At 37.0% G+C, this 17,898-nt stretch overlaps 2 protein-coding genes across 4 annotated transcripts in view; one reads left to right on the top strand and one right to left on the bottom strand.

Moving 5' to 3' along the window:
* osbpl10b (oxysterol binding protein-like 10b) overlaps positions 1 to 8,934 on the bottom strand; it is a 48,041-nt gene extending 39,107 nt beyond the window's left edge. For 2 of the 3 annotated variants that reach the window (XM_079430466.1, XM_079430467.1), the window contains exons 1-3: positions 8,500 to 8,925; positions 4,890 to 5,065; positions 2,440 to 2,519 (exon numbers count right to left, since the gene is read on the bottom strand). In XM_079430466.1, the coding sequence (XP_079286592.1) occupies positions 2,440 to 2,519; positions 4,890 to 5,065; positions 8,500 to 8,711 (468 nt within the window). In that variant the 5' untranslated portion in view covers positions 8,712 to 8,925. Of the gene's footprint in view, positions 1 to 2,439; positions 2,520 to 4,889; positions 5,066 to 8,499 lie in introns of all 3 variants that reach the window. The other variant, XM_079430465.1, reaches the window with a different exon arrangement.
* An 804-nt stretch (positions 8,935 to 9,738) lies between these two features.
* On the top strand, positions 9,739 to 17,774 carry LOC306877972 (glycerol-3-phosphate dehydrogenase 1-like protein). The gene is made up of 8 exons (XM_079430039.1): positions 9,739 to 9,905; positions 10,277 to 10,454; positions 11,937 to 12,077; positions 13,317 to 13,455; positions 13,556 to 13,668; positions 14,289 to 14,525; positions 14,670 to 14,776; positions 16,053 to 17,774. Exons 1-8 carry the CDS (start codon positions 9,862 to 9,864, stop codon positions 16,147 to 16,149), a joined length of 1,056 nt encoding a protein of 351 aa, XP_079286165.1. The 5' UTR covers positions 9,739 to 9,861; the 3' UTR covers positions 16,150 to 17,774.
* Positions 17,775 to 17,898: the final 124 nt, after the last annotated feature.

Below are 17,898 nucleotides of genomic sequence, written 5' to 3'. Positions count from 1 at the left end.
TTTTTTTATGGTATATATATATATATATATAAAAATACACACACACATACAAAGCTATAATATATAGTGCTCACCATTATACTTAATTGCTAAATATAGTGCTTACAATGCTTATTTGATAAAGTACAGTGAAATTGTAATATTGTACAATAGTATAACAATTTAAATGTACTGTTTTCTATTTTAATATCTTTTAAATTGTCATTTATTCCTGTGGTGAATTTTCAGCAGCCATGACTCCAGTCTTCAGTGTCATGTGATCCTTCAGAAATCATTCTAATATACTGATTTGGTGTTGACAAATTCTTCTACTTCTTATTATTATTATTAATGGTGAAAACAGCTGTGTTGAAACAGTGGACGCATTTTTGTCTCATTATTTTTTGTTTAAACATGATACATTTTTTCAGGATTCTTTGTTGAACAGAAAAAGCCAAGAGGAAAAAAACAGCAACAATTTAAATGTCTTAACTGTCACTTTTGTTCAGTTTAGTGCATCCTTGCTTTAAAAATGAAAATGAAAAAATAAGCACAACAAGTGTAGAGAATACATGAAGCATCTGTTGCATGCATTATGGATTTAGTCATTAAATGAATAAATATAACACACTGGTAATGTAATATATTTGGCCTTAGGCCGATGATGAAGACCAGGCCCAGGTTTGTGTGGTTTCAAATGACTTTGCTTATAATGTGATTAATCAAAGAGACTGCAAGGTTTTTCCCTTTTTTTAAGAATACATTAGCAGCTAACACTGGCTTGTGTTATTAGACTGCCATTTGTTGGTCATATACTGAAAATGAATGCTAATAGAAGTCAAACAATGTTTTAGCCTCAAGGCTCAATTCCATTCCATTAAATCCGTGCTCTAAATTAGTGGATAACTCTCCCATTTGTAAACACTCATTTTCAGATCTGACTGAAGTTATCATTATTCTGCCACTCAAGAGCGCTGAAAATTACGATAAATAATTGGAGACAACACCATCTGCCTAAAACAGTTTGCCGAATGCATACCACTGCATTTAAACATCCATTTGAATCTCTTTCAGGCGGCAAAACAAAAATTATGAATCTTGAGGCATGTCTTAATGGAGGTGAATGCTTAAAGTTTAACTCTGTAAAGGTTAAACATACAATTCACTGAGTGTTCAGAGTCAGACAATAGTGGGAAACAGTATGTGACAAGCAGTGTGTTTTTGTCACATAAGTGAACTGACACACTGTTTCTCCCATCAGTATCAAACTATTGCTTAGCAGGAATATTAGACTGCTGTCACTTTAAGAGTTGTCCGGATCCAATATACTGTTACTTGTGTTTTATTTCTCAGCTGTTTACTTTCACTTAAGACCAAAAATGACTGTGTATACAAGGATAATTGCAAAGACGGGCATTTTGACTCATACAAGTGTGTGTTTAAAGCAGCAAAAATAACTCAATACTCCCTTTACTTGTGCGCACGCTCTCTGACAGCACTCCTATAGCGAAGTATAGTGAAATTAGTTCTCTTTCTTTGCATTTGAATGGCTTAAAATCACTTGTTTTTTAAACCGCAATGCTTAAAAACGCACGTACACGGTAAGTTTTCTTGACCACATAGCACAGCAAGGCCACGTGAGCGTGTAGCCATGATAGAGATGTTAGTCGAAAATCTCTACCAGTTAATTATGTATTCCATTATATCACCCACCCCTATGTCAAAATGTACATTTTCTCAAGAAAATGTCACAGAGGTCACAACAATGCAGTTTTGTTATTAGTGTGTTAACTATTAAAACTCATTTTCATTGACTGAAATAAAGCTTAAAGAAAAAGGAATATAAAACTTTAAGTTGAAGTACTAAAATTACTAAACTAAAATGAGTAAGTGGTTGCTTACTGCAAAGCCAAGTTTCTCTTCTGGTCCCTAATATATTCTCCTTCAGTGCACTGTAAGTCAATGGCTTTTATTTGCCTGTTTTATCATGCACCAAGCTAAACTGTGTAGAAAAGTAATAGCACATCTCTACCAATTAAGCCAAATCAAGACTTACAGGTATAAACTTGCTAATGACCTCATTTGAAATGCCACCCGTTACAACAAGCCGTATATGCAGTGTGATAAGAGAAAAGAGACAGAGAGAGTAAACAGCATCACGAATCTCAAGACTACAGGGGCAGTTTGTCATCGAAGTAGTGCCTGGAGAGGTCAGAGGAAATGGAGAGCGAGTCAGTCAGCACACAGAATGTGAAAGACAGAGACAAAGACAGGAAGGATGACAAGAGAAGATGCACTTAGGGAAAGGACAGTTAGTACATCATCGATGACAGAGTGAACAAAATCAAAGGAGGACAGCCTCAAGACAAACATTGTGCTTTCTAAAGCAAGAGTGAGTGAAAAAAATTTAAAGGAAGGAAATGAGAGCACAGTGTGCCGAAATAAATGTAACTGGGTTACCTTGGCACTGCCGTCTGAGTGGCGACGGGTGCACAGCTGAAGCTGGGTCATCCACATCTGCTGCTCACGCGCATCACAAGCTAAAAGGAGACACGTGAACTATAAATGGCCACATCCATTCATGCTGCTTCTACAGCTAATTTCATTCAATAAACACAACATAAAACATAATGAATGTGATTATGTTCATTAAAATAATGAACGTGTTTGGTTATGTAAATCATTATAAATAGTCATCATATTAAAGGGATCTTTTTTACTATAACTTTTTTTTAAATGTTGAAATTATGTTATGCCTATATAACAGGTCAGATGTTAATGAAATCAAACACCATTCGATATGAAACCAAATGTTCCATATTTTATGACTTTTGGTGAATAATGGTATACATTTTGGCTCACAAGTTCATAGAGTGCTGCAGGGATGACATATTTTAAGATGCATAAAATGATTTTCTATTGGTTTTTGGATTATTGCATAAAATAAGCTCTGCAACCAGCAAACATTTGTGATTCTTATTTTTCCTCAAGATGATCTTTACAAATGAAGACAACTTCAAAACAAATTTCGAAGCCTAAATATAGTGACCAAAATTAAAAACGCTTAGGTTACTTAGGCTATAAACAAACTACACCATGTTTGCTTAACTTTACCATCAAGTTACCAACAAATCTTTTTCTCTTTTTCTCATTTTAGAGTTGCTTCCAAGATGGATAGTACAAACATGAGCTTGTAAAATGTACTAAAGCAGATGAATTTGCTGGGATGACTGTCCTGACAACCTGTAGTCCCATTTAGCAACTTGTTAGAAACCACTTTTTCAAGCTGAAACACTTAAAATCATGAGTGGTATTATTGATGTAGACTTATTTCAGGCATTTAACTAAAAACCCAGACTTCAGCGCAATGGAACTGCAAGTTTAAAACTCGTTTATAGGTTTTAGGACTCATTCCTGCAGCCCTCCTTATGGATCAGTCTGATGTTGCTTTTATAATGCTTTTTTTTCCTGGAGCTTGACTTGACAGCTCATGGTCACCATAAACTGTTATCTGGAATTTGTGAATATTCTTTAGAATTCTCCTTTTGTGTTAAATGGAAAAAATAACAGCATATGTGTTTTGAAAGACATGAGGCTGAGTAAATAATATTTTAACATTTAAAAACAGATAACTAATACATATCACCATAAATCCCCAGTTGATTCATCACAGTAAAATAAGACATCTGTTTTCTGAAATGTTGCTTAAATATGGAAAATAGGTTTTATCTAATTAAATATACAGGAATTTGCATACATTTCCAGAACAAAAATCTGAATTTTGGATAAAGTCAGGTTTAATGTTCTTGTCATAAGATTTTTTTTTATGTTTTTATAGAAGGGATCATCCATACATTAAGTTTCCTTATTTACTCAAATACAGTAAAATACTGTGCTGTATTTAAGTGCTACTGAAGTGGAGATTTCTGGTGTTGTGCATGAGAAAAAAACTCATTTTGAGAAAACACCCTATAAAAGAGATGCATTTCAATTAAACACTACAGACACACACAGAGAAAGCAATAATAAAATACACTTTTATGTGTATGTTTTATTTCCACTAGTCTGAAAGAAGTCAAGTTATGGAAGCAAAACAGCCCCAAATCTGTTTTTTTCTGCACTGTCTTGCCTAAAGAAGATCCAACAGGGTTTTTATATGACCTATGAAAATCTAGTTTTAAGGTTCATTAGGTATGGTATGGTTACCCACGTAGAACTAATGCAAGCTTTGTTATCATCACAAGACCGAAAGACTCCATTTGTGGCTTGTCTGTACCCCGGGGTAAGACTGAGAAGGTGTGAAATGAGAAAAATAGCACCTGAAGATTATCATTTCAGAATGCTGGAACACTGGGAGCGGACAAGACTCCACCCGGGGCGAGGCTGTCAAACTACTGGGAATAACGCTGGAGGTGACAACTTTTTTTCCAGCGAAATCCATTCTCTCACAACCTCTCTGAAATTGCCTTTGTTACAAATGGCCGATTTGCCTGCTGGCATTTTGCTTGTAAACTCCTGGCACAGTCTAAATGAGTTATCAGAGCCAAAAGAGAATTTTGATGTAAAACCATCATAAAAGATTGTGGCATACACTGAATGCCAACCATGAAAAGACTCCTGGCGTACTTGAAGTGACACGAGAGAAATAGAGAGAAGGGAAAGTATAGAGATCTAATCTGACGAGGAAGTTGCTGGCGGGAAAGAAAGGGTGAACGTGGACAACTAAATCACAGATAAAGGGGGATGCCTGAGGGAAAAAACACATATCAAAGAGATACTTCCTTAAGAGACTTAGCATGAGACAGTGTGAGGAGACTCGAGTTAAAAGAGAATGGAGATGGAAGGGATCAAACAGCCATGTTAAAAGCAAAATCAAAGGATTGAATCCCCGATGAGGGGAGGACGCTCACCCCGCAGTTTGAAGAAATCTCCATTTGCAGCACAGACTGTGAACATATAGGGAAACTCATCGCTTGGGGCCACCGAGGAGCCGATGAGGGGCAGGGACCCTCGTGGCTTCTGGTTCTTACTGTGCTCATTGATGAAATACTGAAGCTGGCCGAGCTCAGGGTCCAACACAAAATACCTGCATGATGACAAACAGAGAGGAGAAGAGAGTTACATTACAACAGACCTAGATTTTGACAGCGTGTGATGCCTGACGTGTTCTAAGTGGTTGTTTTGCATAGCTATGCTGTTGATGGGTGTTTCTGGTGGTTGCCAAGATGCTGCAATTCAGTTGCTCCGTGTTCCAAGTGGTTTTATTATGCATTGCTATGTGATTGCTATTGTGCTCTTGTTGGTTGCTAGGGTGCTTCTTTGTGGTTACTAAAATGTTTTGATTGGCTGCATTGCCATCTGACGATTATTAGAACAATTAATCAACTAATTGTATATTATTTTGATGATTAATCAGTAAGTTTTGATCAATTATTCAGCTTTTGCAATTAATTCAAATATTGACTAATAAATATTCTATTCCAACTACACTGGAGAGCTGCTTTATAGCAGAAAATCAAGTTGTAATTCTAACTGAAACAACACTGACAATGTTTATTTTTTTTTATTACTACTGTAAAGCTGCTTGCTTTAAAGCAGTTTTTGTATAAAGTGCTATTTAAATAAATGTGACATGATGGGATTTTACAGAGCTGGCACAAACAGCTACATCGCTATGATCAGATGCTTTCTTAACTGCTGCTTTCCCACGCTGTCATTTTTGTTGTGTTTATTATTTTTTTTTTAAGATTCATTCTTGCCGTTTTTTGCCTTTTTATTTTTGATAGGACAGTGTTTAGACGGGAAGCAAAATGGGAGAGAGAAAGGGGGTCAGGATTGGGAAAGGTCAGTGAGCTGGGAGTTGAACTCGGGATGCCCGAAGTACAACGGCACTATATGTCGGCACGCTGCTATTGGCACCAACGTGTTTATTTTGTTTTTGAGAGGAAAGCTCACAGCACATATTACTATATTCATCTAAACACGCTCTCAGCTGTGTGGGGATGTTCGCTAACAGTAAAGAGCTGCTTGTGTATATCGAACTGAGAAATCTAAATTGTGTTTAGATTGTAATCTAAATTGTGTTCCAACTTGATAAAAATCACATTTCGGGGGGAGGTTTAAAGCAGTATAAAAGCAGCCCAGTTCCACTGAAAAAACGCAGACTTGGCAAAACCATCGGCGCTGACAGACTAGTGGTTAGTGTACTGACACAAGTTCATAATCCACTCCCAAGTTCGAGTCCCGACTCATGGTCCTTTGCTAATCCCATTCCCAACTCTCCACCCCATGCTTTATTCTCTACTGTCCACTAAAAGCATGACTACACACAGCTAGTACTACACGACTGCATACAGCTAGTACAACTGGTCTAAAACAAAAAAGCACATGAGAGTTTTTACGGTGGCCATTATTACTGTCTCTCTCCTTTCCTTCCTCATTATTCGTGATGCATTACATGCCACGTCTGGTTCCCCACTGTCAGAGCCAACCAGAGACGTGCTTTATACAGGATCGTAACTCTGCAGGGAATGGATTGTAATCATGCGGTTTGGGTGCTATAACACAACAGTCACCCTCTCTTAGTAAAAAATGGATGCGCTGCCAATTGCACGTCCACGGTCTCTCTGATGGGGTCTCTGAAAGCTGCACAAAGACACATCATTATTTTAAAAAGCAGCTAAAAGTATGAAGATCAAAGCGGCAACAAATGCATTGCTTTTGATGGCGGAGGACAGACGATCACTGTGGACCTTTGGTGACATTTTCATACATAACCTCATCCCCCAGTATGATTCACCACAAAAAAAGACATTATGTTATATCCCCTCACCCTTAAAAAATAGAATAAAAATGATCATAATACTATAATAATTCAACATCATATTAAATATACTTTAATATAAAATTTTGACTAAATGACTAAATAAAAATATCAATTGTTTCCTTTATTTGTATATTTTAATAACCTTTGTATTTTTTTTTATCAATTTATTTTTTTTAAAAGGGGACATAACGTCAGATTTCATATATGCTTGTGTGGCACAATGTATAATACAGTAAAACTGTAGTAAAGACTATTTCAATGTTATTTAAAATGCATTGTACTTCAAAGAATACCCTGGCATATTATGTGACATGATCAATCTCTAACTGTGCTAACATGTAACATATGTTCAGTGGTGAATTAATGAAATCTGTGATAGCCATTCTCTTAGCGCTTCTATTCAGTTAGTTATTCTCTCCAAGGTCCAATTCTCATCAGGTCAAAGTATTGAGTGGTGTGGAAACCTCTCTCTCTCAAACACACACCCACAAATCATTAAGCACTAAACAGTGACTATTGCTGAGGTTAACATGAGGGCTATTTCTGAGCCATTGCGGAGGGCGGGTAACCCTCCTGTTCTGATGCTCGCTATATGCTTGGCCTGTTCCCCCGATCGAACGCTGGACTAAGCAACAGAATGAGCACAACATTATGGATGTGAGGGATTTCCCATCACAGATGAGTCATAGTCTCTCCCAGATGAAAGAGCCTTAACCGTGGGCTGTGCTGCACTCAACCCTTCAGCACACACAACCATGAAATCTGACAAAAACAAAAAAACCTCCCGCTTTCAATGAGAGCCTCTTGCTTTGGAGTGTTTCTGCATAGCTCAGCTGGTAAAGAGCTCATTTCACATTTAGATTCCTGACTACAAATAGACCCTTTCATTATGGAGAGGTCCTTTAAAACAGAGGACAATATCATGAAATCATGACCTTTCAGATCACTGATGTCGGTTTTCTGGATGCAGGAGACCTTCTTAATTATCTCAGACTAAAATTTGTATTATTATGTAGCGAAATAACCTTCATACTAATGCAGTTTTACTATACTATCCAAATCTGCAATGAGCCAGGATAAATCAAATCATAAGAGAATATTACATAACACCAGAACTTAGATAACAGGTAGGCAAACTAAGGGGTGTGATCTCCATCCTCCATCTCAAAAGATCTAATCAGATTATACAATTATACACAATGCAGCATTACTAATATATGACATGGATAGTGTCAACAACAACTTTTTTTAAACTCTAGATCCCCCCCTCACTTTGAGTGCTTAGAAAAGCGCTATATTAACCAGGCACCTTGATTTTTCATGCATGATGTCATAATGGATAGAAATATTTATTTCATTCCTCTATACTGCTATCTCTGACAAAAACTTTAGGTAGGTGGATAAAGCTGCCCAGATGTTCAGCATCAACAGGGGAAGAAACTGAACAGATGTAAACAATGAAACATATGGTTTCATCCATGTATAGCGTCATAATGCACTGAAATTTCACGCGTTCTGTTTATTGCTGGAAGATGATGCGTCTTCATTCTTTGATCCAGATACTGGATGTCATGGAAATGATGGAATGATATGATCAGAAATGCCCAGCATGTGAAAAATCTGATGAAAAACATTTGTCATCCCGTATGGGTTTAAAAGTTGTCAAGTGTGAGCAAGCGCCTGAAACTCTTTACCTGTTCTGCCAGCCTTGTAGTAAATTGGTGTATTTGTTCAAAACCCCCTCCAAGTGTCTCTTTTGGGTCTGAGACGTGTGAGTGTCCGAGACAGCCCCTGTTCCGGCACTATACGAGCCGCTTCTTGCCTGTCTTTGTGCGGGATTCCCCAGATCCGCGGACCAGTTTCCTTTACTGCTCCCTGAATGCGACACGTTCAGTGTTTTTTCCATGACTCTGGATCATACAATGTGACGGTTCAAAATCCAAAGCACGGTTTCAAAAGCAAAACAAAGATACTGCTGAAAATGATCATCGTATGGAGAAGAGGTGACTAGAGACTACTTTCATTTTTCTCCTCCTGGCTTGTCTTGGACTCTTTAATGGGCTTCTCCGTGTTTCCACTGGAATCCGTGTGTGGTCACTCCCCTCCCGCGCTCCACCGACAGGAATGCTGCAGCGTGAATGTGAATATGATGCTTGAACGTAAATCCACGCCCCCTCATTATCATACGTACGGAAAAACAGCATTAATAATAAAAAAAACACAGAAGTATATAAATTGAAATAATAAATATATGAAATAAAAATTATGAATAAAACAAAAAAATATATAAATTAATTAATAAAAATATAAAAATGTATAAATTTGTCAATTTGCAGACAACAATTTACGATTATCTTCTAGTACCGACCTAATGATTTTTTATTTGATATTTTCTGTATTATGTTATGTGTTCTTTGAGAAGGAAATTACACTAATGTAATAGGATTTTTTTTCGTTTCCACAGATTAAAAATATAATTTTTTAATAACGTGTTTTTTTATATTATCGCAGTTTTAAACCTTTAACAATTCATGTTTTTATAATAGATTATGATTAAATGTGTGGGTCTTTTGTAAAATTAAATCAAGTCTGCATAAAAAGGTATTTGAAAAGTGGCAAAAAGAGGGAGAAGAAGAGAGAGAGAAAAAGGAAAGAACCCCATCAGATTTTGTTTCTTTAAAAATATGAGTATGCATTAACATTAATGATATTAATGTAATGCTCTACTGTGCTTAAGGAATATTGTTCACAATGTATTCAGTTATGAGCTTTAATCTACCATATAAGTAGAGTGAATAATTAATTTATGTGGTATACACATAAACTTGGCCAGTATGGGTCACGGTTTTTACAGCGACTATTTTACAGGCTGCCAAAATTAACCTGTGGAAGCAAACGAAAAACTACAACTCCCATAATCCCCAGCTATCGTTGATGACGCAGTTAGAAGTCGACCAACACGTTCCCTCCCACCGAGTAACTGCTTGACTTTATAATATTATTACCTATATTGTTTTCCTGAAACACTCTTCCACTTTTGGAAAGCAAAAGTGGTTATGGCTGCTCCGCTGAAAGTATGTATTGTTGGTTCAGGAAACTGGTGAGTATGAACGTGTAATGATTATATATGATTGGTTATGAGATTAATATACAGAACATATGGCGTGGACCAACTGTTATAGCTCAGACATGACTTGCTTAGACTGGAGCACAAGTTTAATTCCCTATAAGAAACAGCAGTTACAGCGAGCTGATATTCAGATAGATCCATATGCTAAGCATTATTATTCTGGGCAAAATCAAGTGATGAATTGATCTGAAGATCTGCATGCTGTATAACCCTCATTTGACTGCAACTGGCAAAGCATCTTCTCTGAGTTGTAAACCCTGCTTGGAATGTCTGAATGAGCTGCTGTTTAACAACAGACTGGCATTTTGATTCAAGATACTGTTGTGTTTTTCTGTGCCAAGGGGCTCTGCAATTGCAAGAATTATTGGCACCAATGCACAGAAACTCCAGCGCTTTGCCACCCCAGTCAAGATGTGGGTTTATGAAGAAATGGTCAACGAGAAAAAGCTCTCTGAGATCATCAACACAGAACACGAGAATGTCAAGTACCTTCCAGGCTACAAACTCCCAGAGAATGTGGTAAGACAGATCCCTGGTAGTTGGTAAATGCAGGTGCATCTCAATAAATTAGAATGTCATGGAAAAGTTAATTTATTTCAGTAATTCAACTCAAATTGTGAAACTCGTGTATTAAATAAATTCAATGCACACAGACCGAAGTAGTTTAAGTCTTTGGTTCTTTTAATTGTGATGATTTAGGCTCACATTTAACAAAAACACACCAATTCACTATCTCAACAAATTAGAATACTTCATAAGACCAATAAAAAAAAAACATTTTTAGTGAATTGTTGGCCTTCTGGAAAGTATGTTCATTTACTGTATGTGTACTCAATACTTGGTAGGGCTCCTTTTGCTTTGATTACTGCCTCAATTCAGCGTGGCATGGAGGTGATCAGTTTGTGGCACTGCTGAGGTGGTATGGAAGCCCAGGTTGCTTTGATAGCGGCCTTCAGGTCATCTGCATTGTTGGGTGTGATGTCTCTCATCTTCGTCTTGACAATACCCCATAGATTCTCTGTGGGGTTCAGGTCAGGTGAGTTTACTGGCCAATCAAGCACAGTAACACCATGGTCATTGAACCAGTTTTTGGTACCTTTGGCAGTGTGGGCAGGTGCCAAGTCCTGCTGGAAAATGAAATCAGCATCTCTATAAAGCTTGTCAGCAGAAGGAAGCATGAAGTGCTCTAAAATTTCCTGGTAGATGCCTGCGTTGACTGTGGACTTCAGAAAACACAGTGGACCAACACCAGCAGATGACATGGCAGCCCAAATCATCACTGACTGTGGAAACTTCACAATGGACTTCAAGCAACATGGATTATGTGCCTCTCCACTCTTCCTCCAGACTCTGGGACCTTGATTTCCAAATGAAATGCAAAATTTACTTTCATCGGAAAAGAGGACTTTGGACCACCGAGCAACAGTCCAGTTCTTTTTCTCCACAGCCCAGGTAAGACGCTTCTGGTTCAGAAGTGGCTTGGTAGCCCTTTTCTTGAAGACGTCTGAGCGTGGTGACACTTGATGCACTGACTCCAGCTTCAGTTCACTCCTTGTGAAGCTCTCCCAAGTGTTTGAATCAGCTTTGCTTGACAGTTTTCTCAAGCTTCAGTAATGACCCTCTGTGACTTACCCTCTTTTGTGGAGGGTGTCAATGTTCGTCTTCTGGATCATTGCCAAGTCAGCAATCTTCCCCATTATTGTGGTTTCAAAGAACAAGAGATACCCTGAATTTATACTGTAGGGAATGTCATTAATTGAAACTCAAATGTAAATATTCTAATATTTTGAGATACTGATTTTGATACTGTAAGCTCTAATTATCAAAATGAAAACAAAAAAACATTAGTCTTATTAGTCTTTCGCATTTACATGCTTGCCATCTGTTAACTATAATTTGAAACCAAATCATCTTTTGCATACCATTCTGCATAAGTATGGTCTTGTTCAAGCTTGCTAGGGTGTGGAAATAAGCATCAGATTTCTGGTGTTTCTCTTGTAGGTTGCGGTGCCGCAGCTTCGGGAAGCCGCAGATGGTGCTGACCTCCTGGTTTTCGTTGTCCCTCACCAGTTTATCCGGAAACTGTGCGATGAGATGGTGGGCTGTGTTTCGGATAAGGCTCGTGGAATTACATTAATCAAGGTAAGAATGCTCTGCATTGTATATAATTGTAATGCTTTTTGAAGGGGGTTTACAAAGTTTAGGTGTCGTTGTTGTTTGACTATAACCTGATGCAGATTTGACAGCAGCTTTGAAACCAACTTGGTAACCTAGTTTTAAACTAGATAGTGGGTGTCAATTAGGCAGTAATTGGTCTAAAATATTACTTTGCTTTATCAAATAAATTTTATTTTTAATGTGTTATGGAAGGGGAAAAATGTGTTTGTTTAAAATGTGGTCTAGACACTTTTTCCCCTTCAGTCATATTACCAAATTAATTTGAAAAGTAATATAAATTTATTTTTAAGTTTGAAAATAGATAGGCTAGTTTACTACAGATATCCAGTTTGTTTATTTGTTTATTTATTTAAAAAGGTAGCGCTCAAAATTAACTTAAAAACTGAAGGGCTATAAATTAGTACGATGATTCTTCTCAAAATGCATTTTCATAATGAACCAATGAGTTACCAAACAAACAGACAATAATTTATTCCCATTGTGCAACGATAATGAATGCCACAATATCATTTTTTTTATGTCAGACAAACAAAATGTCCATCTATGACAAATTAAGTAATTGTTTAAATAAATAATATTGCTGTATACTTTCTGTATTATACTCAGCAATGTTGCAATAAAATGCATCCCATTGCTGTTTTTGATTTAATATTCCAAGGTCAATCCTTGTGCATCCTCTTCCATGCAGACAGGTTGTTTGGGAATGAACAATGCTGAGAAGTCTCAGACTTGATATCTTTTTAAAAGTGCACCATATGTGAAGTGACTCATGGTAAAAAAAAAGGCCTTCTGGCCTGCTGGCAATCTCTTCGAGTGCAATTTATCTCCTGGTGCCAGTTTGTCTCCTCTGTTACTGAAGCTGTGCCGCACAGCGCTTCATCTCTGCAGTTATACCTCACCAAATTAGATTTATCCTTTCCACTTCACCTTTTGAAATATAGCCTAGTTTCTTAGTGTTACCTGTTTAATTTTAAAAGATATGGTTTGTTTGTTAAATTTTTCAGATTTCTACCCATTTCTTGTCTATACATTTCACCTCCTTTATTATTTTTGTTCTGCTTTGGTGTTCTTCCTCATTTTTTGAGTCATTAGGCAAAGATGGTCCGAACAGCTGTGCTCCAGAGTTATATCTACTAAGGGGGGAATGGTGTGATGCTACATTAAAAAAAAGCATTGGTGTTGATGGACTTAATTTCCTTGTAGGGCATTGATGAAGGACCAGAAGGATTGAAGCTCATTTCTGATATCATTCGGGAAAAAATGGGCATTGATGTCAGTGTTCTAATGGGGGCCAACATTGCCAATGAAGTGGCAGCTGAGAAGTTCTGTGAGAGCACAATTGGTGAGTGAAAAGTGTTCTGTAGGTAGTATTGCATTCTAGCAACTAAACATGCTAAAAAGCACCAGGGGCAAACTCAACAGACATTTTCTTCGATCCACAGGCAGCAAGGTGTTGGAAAACGGCCTCTTGTTCAAAGAGCTCCTGCAGACGCCTAACTTCAGAATCACTGTGGTGGATGATGCTGACACAGTAGAGCTCTGTGGAGCCCTCAAGGTAAATATCAGTCTTGTCTCGTTGCTCATCGCAGGGGAAATATCTTGATGCACCTGAGATGCAGGGCTTCGGGGGCACGACTCAGACCTCTGTGTAAAGAGCTTGCACGGCTGAATTTACAATTAGATGCTGTAAGGCTGCTGTCTTCCTCGTAATACATTGTAAAAATCATTGTAATATTGGCAAGCTTTGACAAATAATCTACGTTACTTACAGCTAAAAAAGGGTTGGTTCATCTGACACAAATTGTTTTCATTCACTCACCCTCTTGTCGTTCTAAACCTGTATGACTTTCTTTCTTCTGTGGAACACAAAAGACTGAGAAATGTTTCAGTGGTTTTATTTGTTATTATGTGCATCCCGAGTTCGAGGACCTTTCCCGATCCCACCTCCTTTCCCGATACCGCCCCCCTCCCCCAGCTGTTTTATTGAATTTTTAATCCGCTAAGTGCAGCCTTGGTGAGCATAAGAGATTTCTTAAGTAATAAGACTTAAAAAAAAAAAAAAAAAAAATCTCTAATATATCTAATACCAGAATGTGAGATTTATGCTTTTTCTCTGAAAAAAAATTCATTCTGCCATTCTACTACCTCTCGCTTCCTTATTTGGCCCTGTTTTAGAACATAGTTGCAGTGGGCGCAGGCTTCTGTGATGGTCTGCAGTGTGGAGACAACACTAAAGCAGCTGTCATTCGTCTGGGATTGATGGAGATGATCGCCTTCTCCAAACTCTTCAGCAAAGACGATTCTGTATCCTCCGCCACATTCCTCGAGAGCTGCGGCGTGGCTGACCTCATCACCACCTGCTACGGAGGAAGAAACCGGCGCGTGGCAGACGCTTTTGCCAGAACAGGGAAGGTAAAAAGAAAACCGATCCATTTTAGCCTTTCATCACTTGCCTGATGGCATGTAATGTACGTTTTATGGATTGAAGGAAGACGCTGAGCATTAGGCCCATTTGCTGATGCAGAAAAGATCAATACAGATTTCTTTCTCTTTCAGAGCATCGAGGAACTGGAGAAGGAGATGTTAAATGGACAAAAGCTTCAGGGACCATTGACTTCTGCAGAGGTCTATCATATCCTCAAACAGAAGGGCCTAGTGGATAAGTATGTGTAAACTTTTTTTGGTTGTCAGTGCTTATAAATAATAGTCATTATCATATATTTACAATATATATACACATATACACACATATATGTATATATGTATGTATGTACATTTAATAAAAAACCTTTCATGAACAGTTATTTTGTTTTACAAATTTTCAAACTGATTACAGGAAGGGTAATCCTGTTTTGCATGATTATGTTGATTTGATTAGCATGATTTCATAGCAGTCAAGTCTGTACAAAAGAGATATTCTTCTTTTTAATGCATAAATTTATGTCTTTATGCAACAAAAGAAGACATTTCCAGAGTGAAAATCTCTCTCTCCCTCGTTTTCTTTGTATTTGGTCAAAGAACTTGGATTTGCTTAAGAAGTGTAGAGATTATTTGCACCATAATTAAGGAACAAATTAGTGTCCAATAAAATTTTTAAGTTATTTTAAGTTATAAAAACACAAATCCCACATTCTAGTATTAGATACACTACCATTTCAAAAGTTTGGGGTCGGTAAGACGTTTTGTTTTTTTAAACACATAAATTAAATACATTTTAAAAATGTGCCAGCATTTTCATCAATTAAATAGATTTTCAAAAATGTAAAATGATTTTAAATATTGCTGATGTTTAGTAATGCTAATGTTTAGTTAATGCTATGTTGATTTTTGTTTTTCTTAGATAAAAAATGATCTAGCATTCACTACCATTCAAAAATTTGGGGTTAGTAATTTTTTAAAGGGGAAGAAGAAATTAATACTTTTATTTAGCAAGGACCTAGTGAAATGATTAAAAGTGATAAAGGCATTTAAATGCTACAACAGATTTCTAGATAAATGCTGATAAAAAGATAAATGCTGTTTGTTTGAACTTTCTATTCATCAGTGAATCCTGAAAGAAAATGTATCTAATTTTCTACAAAAATATTTAGCAGAGCAACTGTTTTCAATGTTGATCATAAGAAAGCACCAAATCAACATATTAAAATGATTTCTGAAGTGTCACGTGACACTGAAGACTGGAGTAATGGCTGTTGAAAATTCAGATTTGCCATCACAGGATCTTGCTTAAAAAATCAATAGGACACTTATTTGTATCCTATTTATGGTGCTGGATACATTACACCATTCTTCATCTGGCAGACAGTGTCTTATTCAGAGTGACTTTTCTACTGCAGTGTCAGTCCACCTGGAGCAACCTGGGGGCAAAATGGGGGCTGTGTTCTCTGTCTAGGTGCATTTGCAAAATTGGTGACATCTCAAATCTACATTATTCTCCAGGTTCCCCCTGTTCACAGCTGTTTATCAGATCTGTTTCGAGGGCAAATCAGTTCAGGACATGATCACCTGCCTGCAGAGCCATCCAGAGCACCTGTGAGAGTCCCACAGTATCCCCCTTCTCCACCACCATACCCTATGTTCTGTTAGGTGGTCCTTCATTTTTTTTACTTACTATACTCATACAATGTTATATTTTAAAGTTCTCTCTTTGTCCCAGGTCCAATTCTACACTAATGGTTAGGCTTGAACTCAGGGGTTTGTTTCCAACCTAGCAGGTTTTCTTGTCATCATACATGACAATGTACTCAAAGAGATTTTTCAGAAAAGCCATGTTATCTATTCAGTTTGAGCCTTTATGACATTGATTATTTTCTCTCTGTCTGACTGCCCTCTTGTGGATGGCCCACAATATCACCTCACTGACAGATGAGATGAAATGCCTCTTTTTAAATGACAATAGAGATCTCATCATAGAGGCTCACTACACGTCCATATTCAGAGCGACACGACTAGAACACCTCTGTTACAATCTTTAAGAACCAGCATAATACCAGTTTTTGATACTTTTACACATCGTTCAACACAAAGACGAAAGCTCGCTTCATACTAATAAATGTTGAAACTGCCAATTACACTGAACTTCTTGGGTCACGGTAGAGGAAGTAAAACTAGATTTCTGTGAAGATGCCTTTTAACTCCTTACTGGTCAGGAACAGTTCTCACAGGTCAACGAATACTTGAATGGAAGTTTTTGTTTTGTTTTAAAGGACAATATATTCTATAAAAGGGCCTCAAATCAGTCACCTCAATTTCCCAGCAACCCCCTTTTAAGACTAAGTGCTTTCAAGACAACGGGAACATAAAAACTTGTTATAGAATGACATAGTTGTCTTTACTTTTTATCATGTTACAGTAAAAATAATAGTGTTGCATATCTGAGCTTCAAGAATGCATTGAAGCCCTAAATAGTAACCGTTTTAGCATCCTGAAAAACTGATCAACCACCATATCTACAGTTTCTGTTGTAGTAACTCACATTTCTATGAAGATTAGCATTAAAATACTAATGTAATCTTTAGTTGAAGGAATGATTTAGTAAGATTTGTGGGTTTTCAAATGAGGGAGTGTATTACTGGAGCAACTAGTGTTTGGATCCATAATGGCCTTCTTTTGTAGCACTATACTGTGCGTATAGATCTGTTGGGTCATACCTAACTCAAGACTAGCATATTAGCATGTATCTGTTACGGTGTGTGTCATTATTCCGGTGTTGTTTTTATTCTTTTCAGTGTTTATGTACGAGTTCAATTCATACTACAAATATTGAGCTGTGGAAATGTTGCAGTGTACCGAGTCTAACACTACATATATGTATTCATGTTGATATATGGATCCGTCCTGTTTTATTTCTCCTCTGAGAATGTGACAATTTTTGCAAGTTGTGTGTTCTAACAAACGTCAACAAGGCTGAACGTTGAAACAAGTGCTGCTTTTGAAAGTAACCATTAAAATAATCTCTCTGTTAAATATTTGTTCGATGAAGTATTTATATTGGTTTAAATGTGAAGCAACATTGTTACTGCAACATCTTAATGTAGCATAAAATAGTCCCATGTTAGGCTGTATCCCACAAGTAACGAAGACAAGTTTCTATAGTTTCTAATATATATATATATATAGGCCTACTATAATATTATATATAATAAAGTTGTGTTAATATTGTATAGGGGTCCTTTGTATATTGTTTGAGATATTGGGGTGGCTTTTGATTAAAAAAAAAAAAAAAAAAGTCAAGAACCACAACATACAAAGGAAGTTTTTCGCATATTAATATCAGTGTATCTCT

Source organism: Barbus barbus (assembly GCF_936440315.1).
Source record: "Barbus barbus genome assembly, chromosome: 12".
In the NCBI taxonomy this organism is placed as follows: Eukaryota; Metazoa; Chordata; class Actinopteri; order Cypriniformes; family Cyprinidae; genus Barbus; species Barbus barbus.
Note: the sequence above shows the minus strand (reverse complement) of the source record. Positions and strands in the feature narration are given on the sequence as shown.

Coding starts and splice junctions, on each gene's coding strand:
- LOC306877972 (XM_079430039.1), top strand. CDS start 9,862: ATGGCTGCTCCGCTGAAAGTATGTATTGTTGGTTCAGGAAACTG. Junction 9,906..10,276: donor ATTGTTGGTTCAGGAAACTG/GTGAGTATGAAC, acceptor TTCTGTGCCAAG/GGGCTCTGCAATTGCAAGAA. Junction 13,456..13,555: donor GTTCTGTGAGAGCACAATTG/GTGAGTGAAAAG, acceptor TTCGATCCACAG/GCAGCAAGGTGTTGGAAAAC.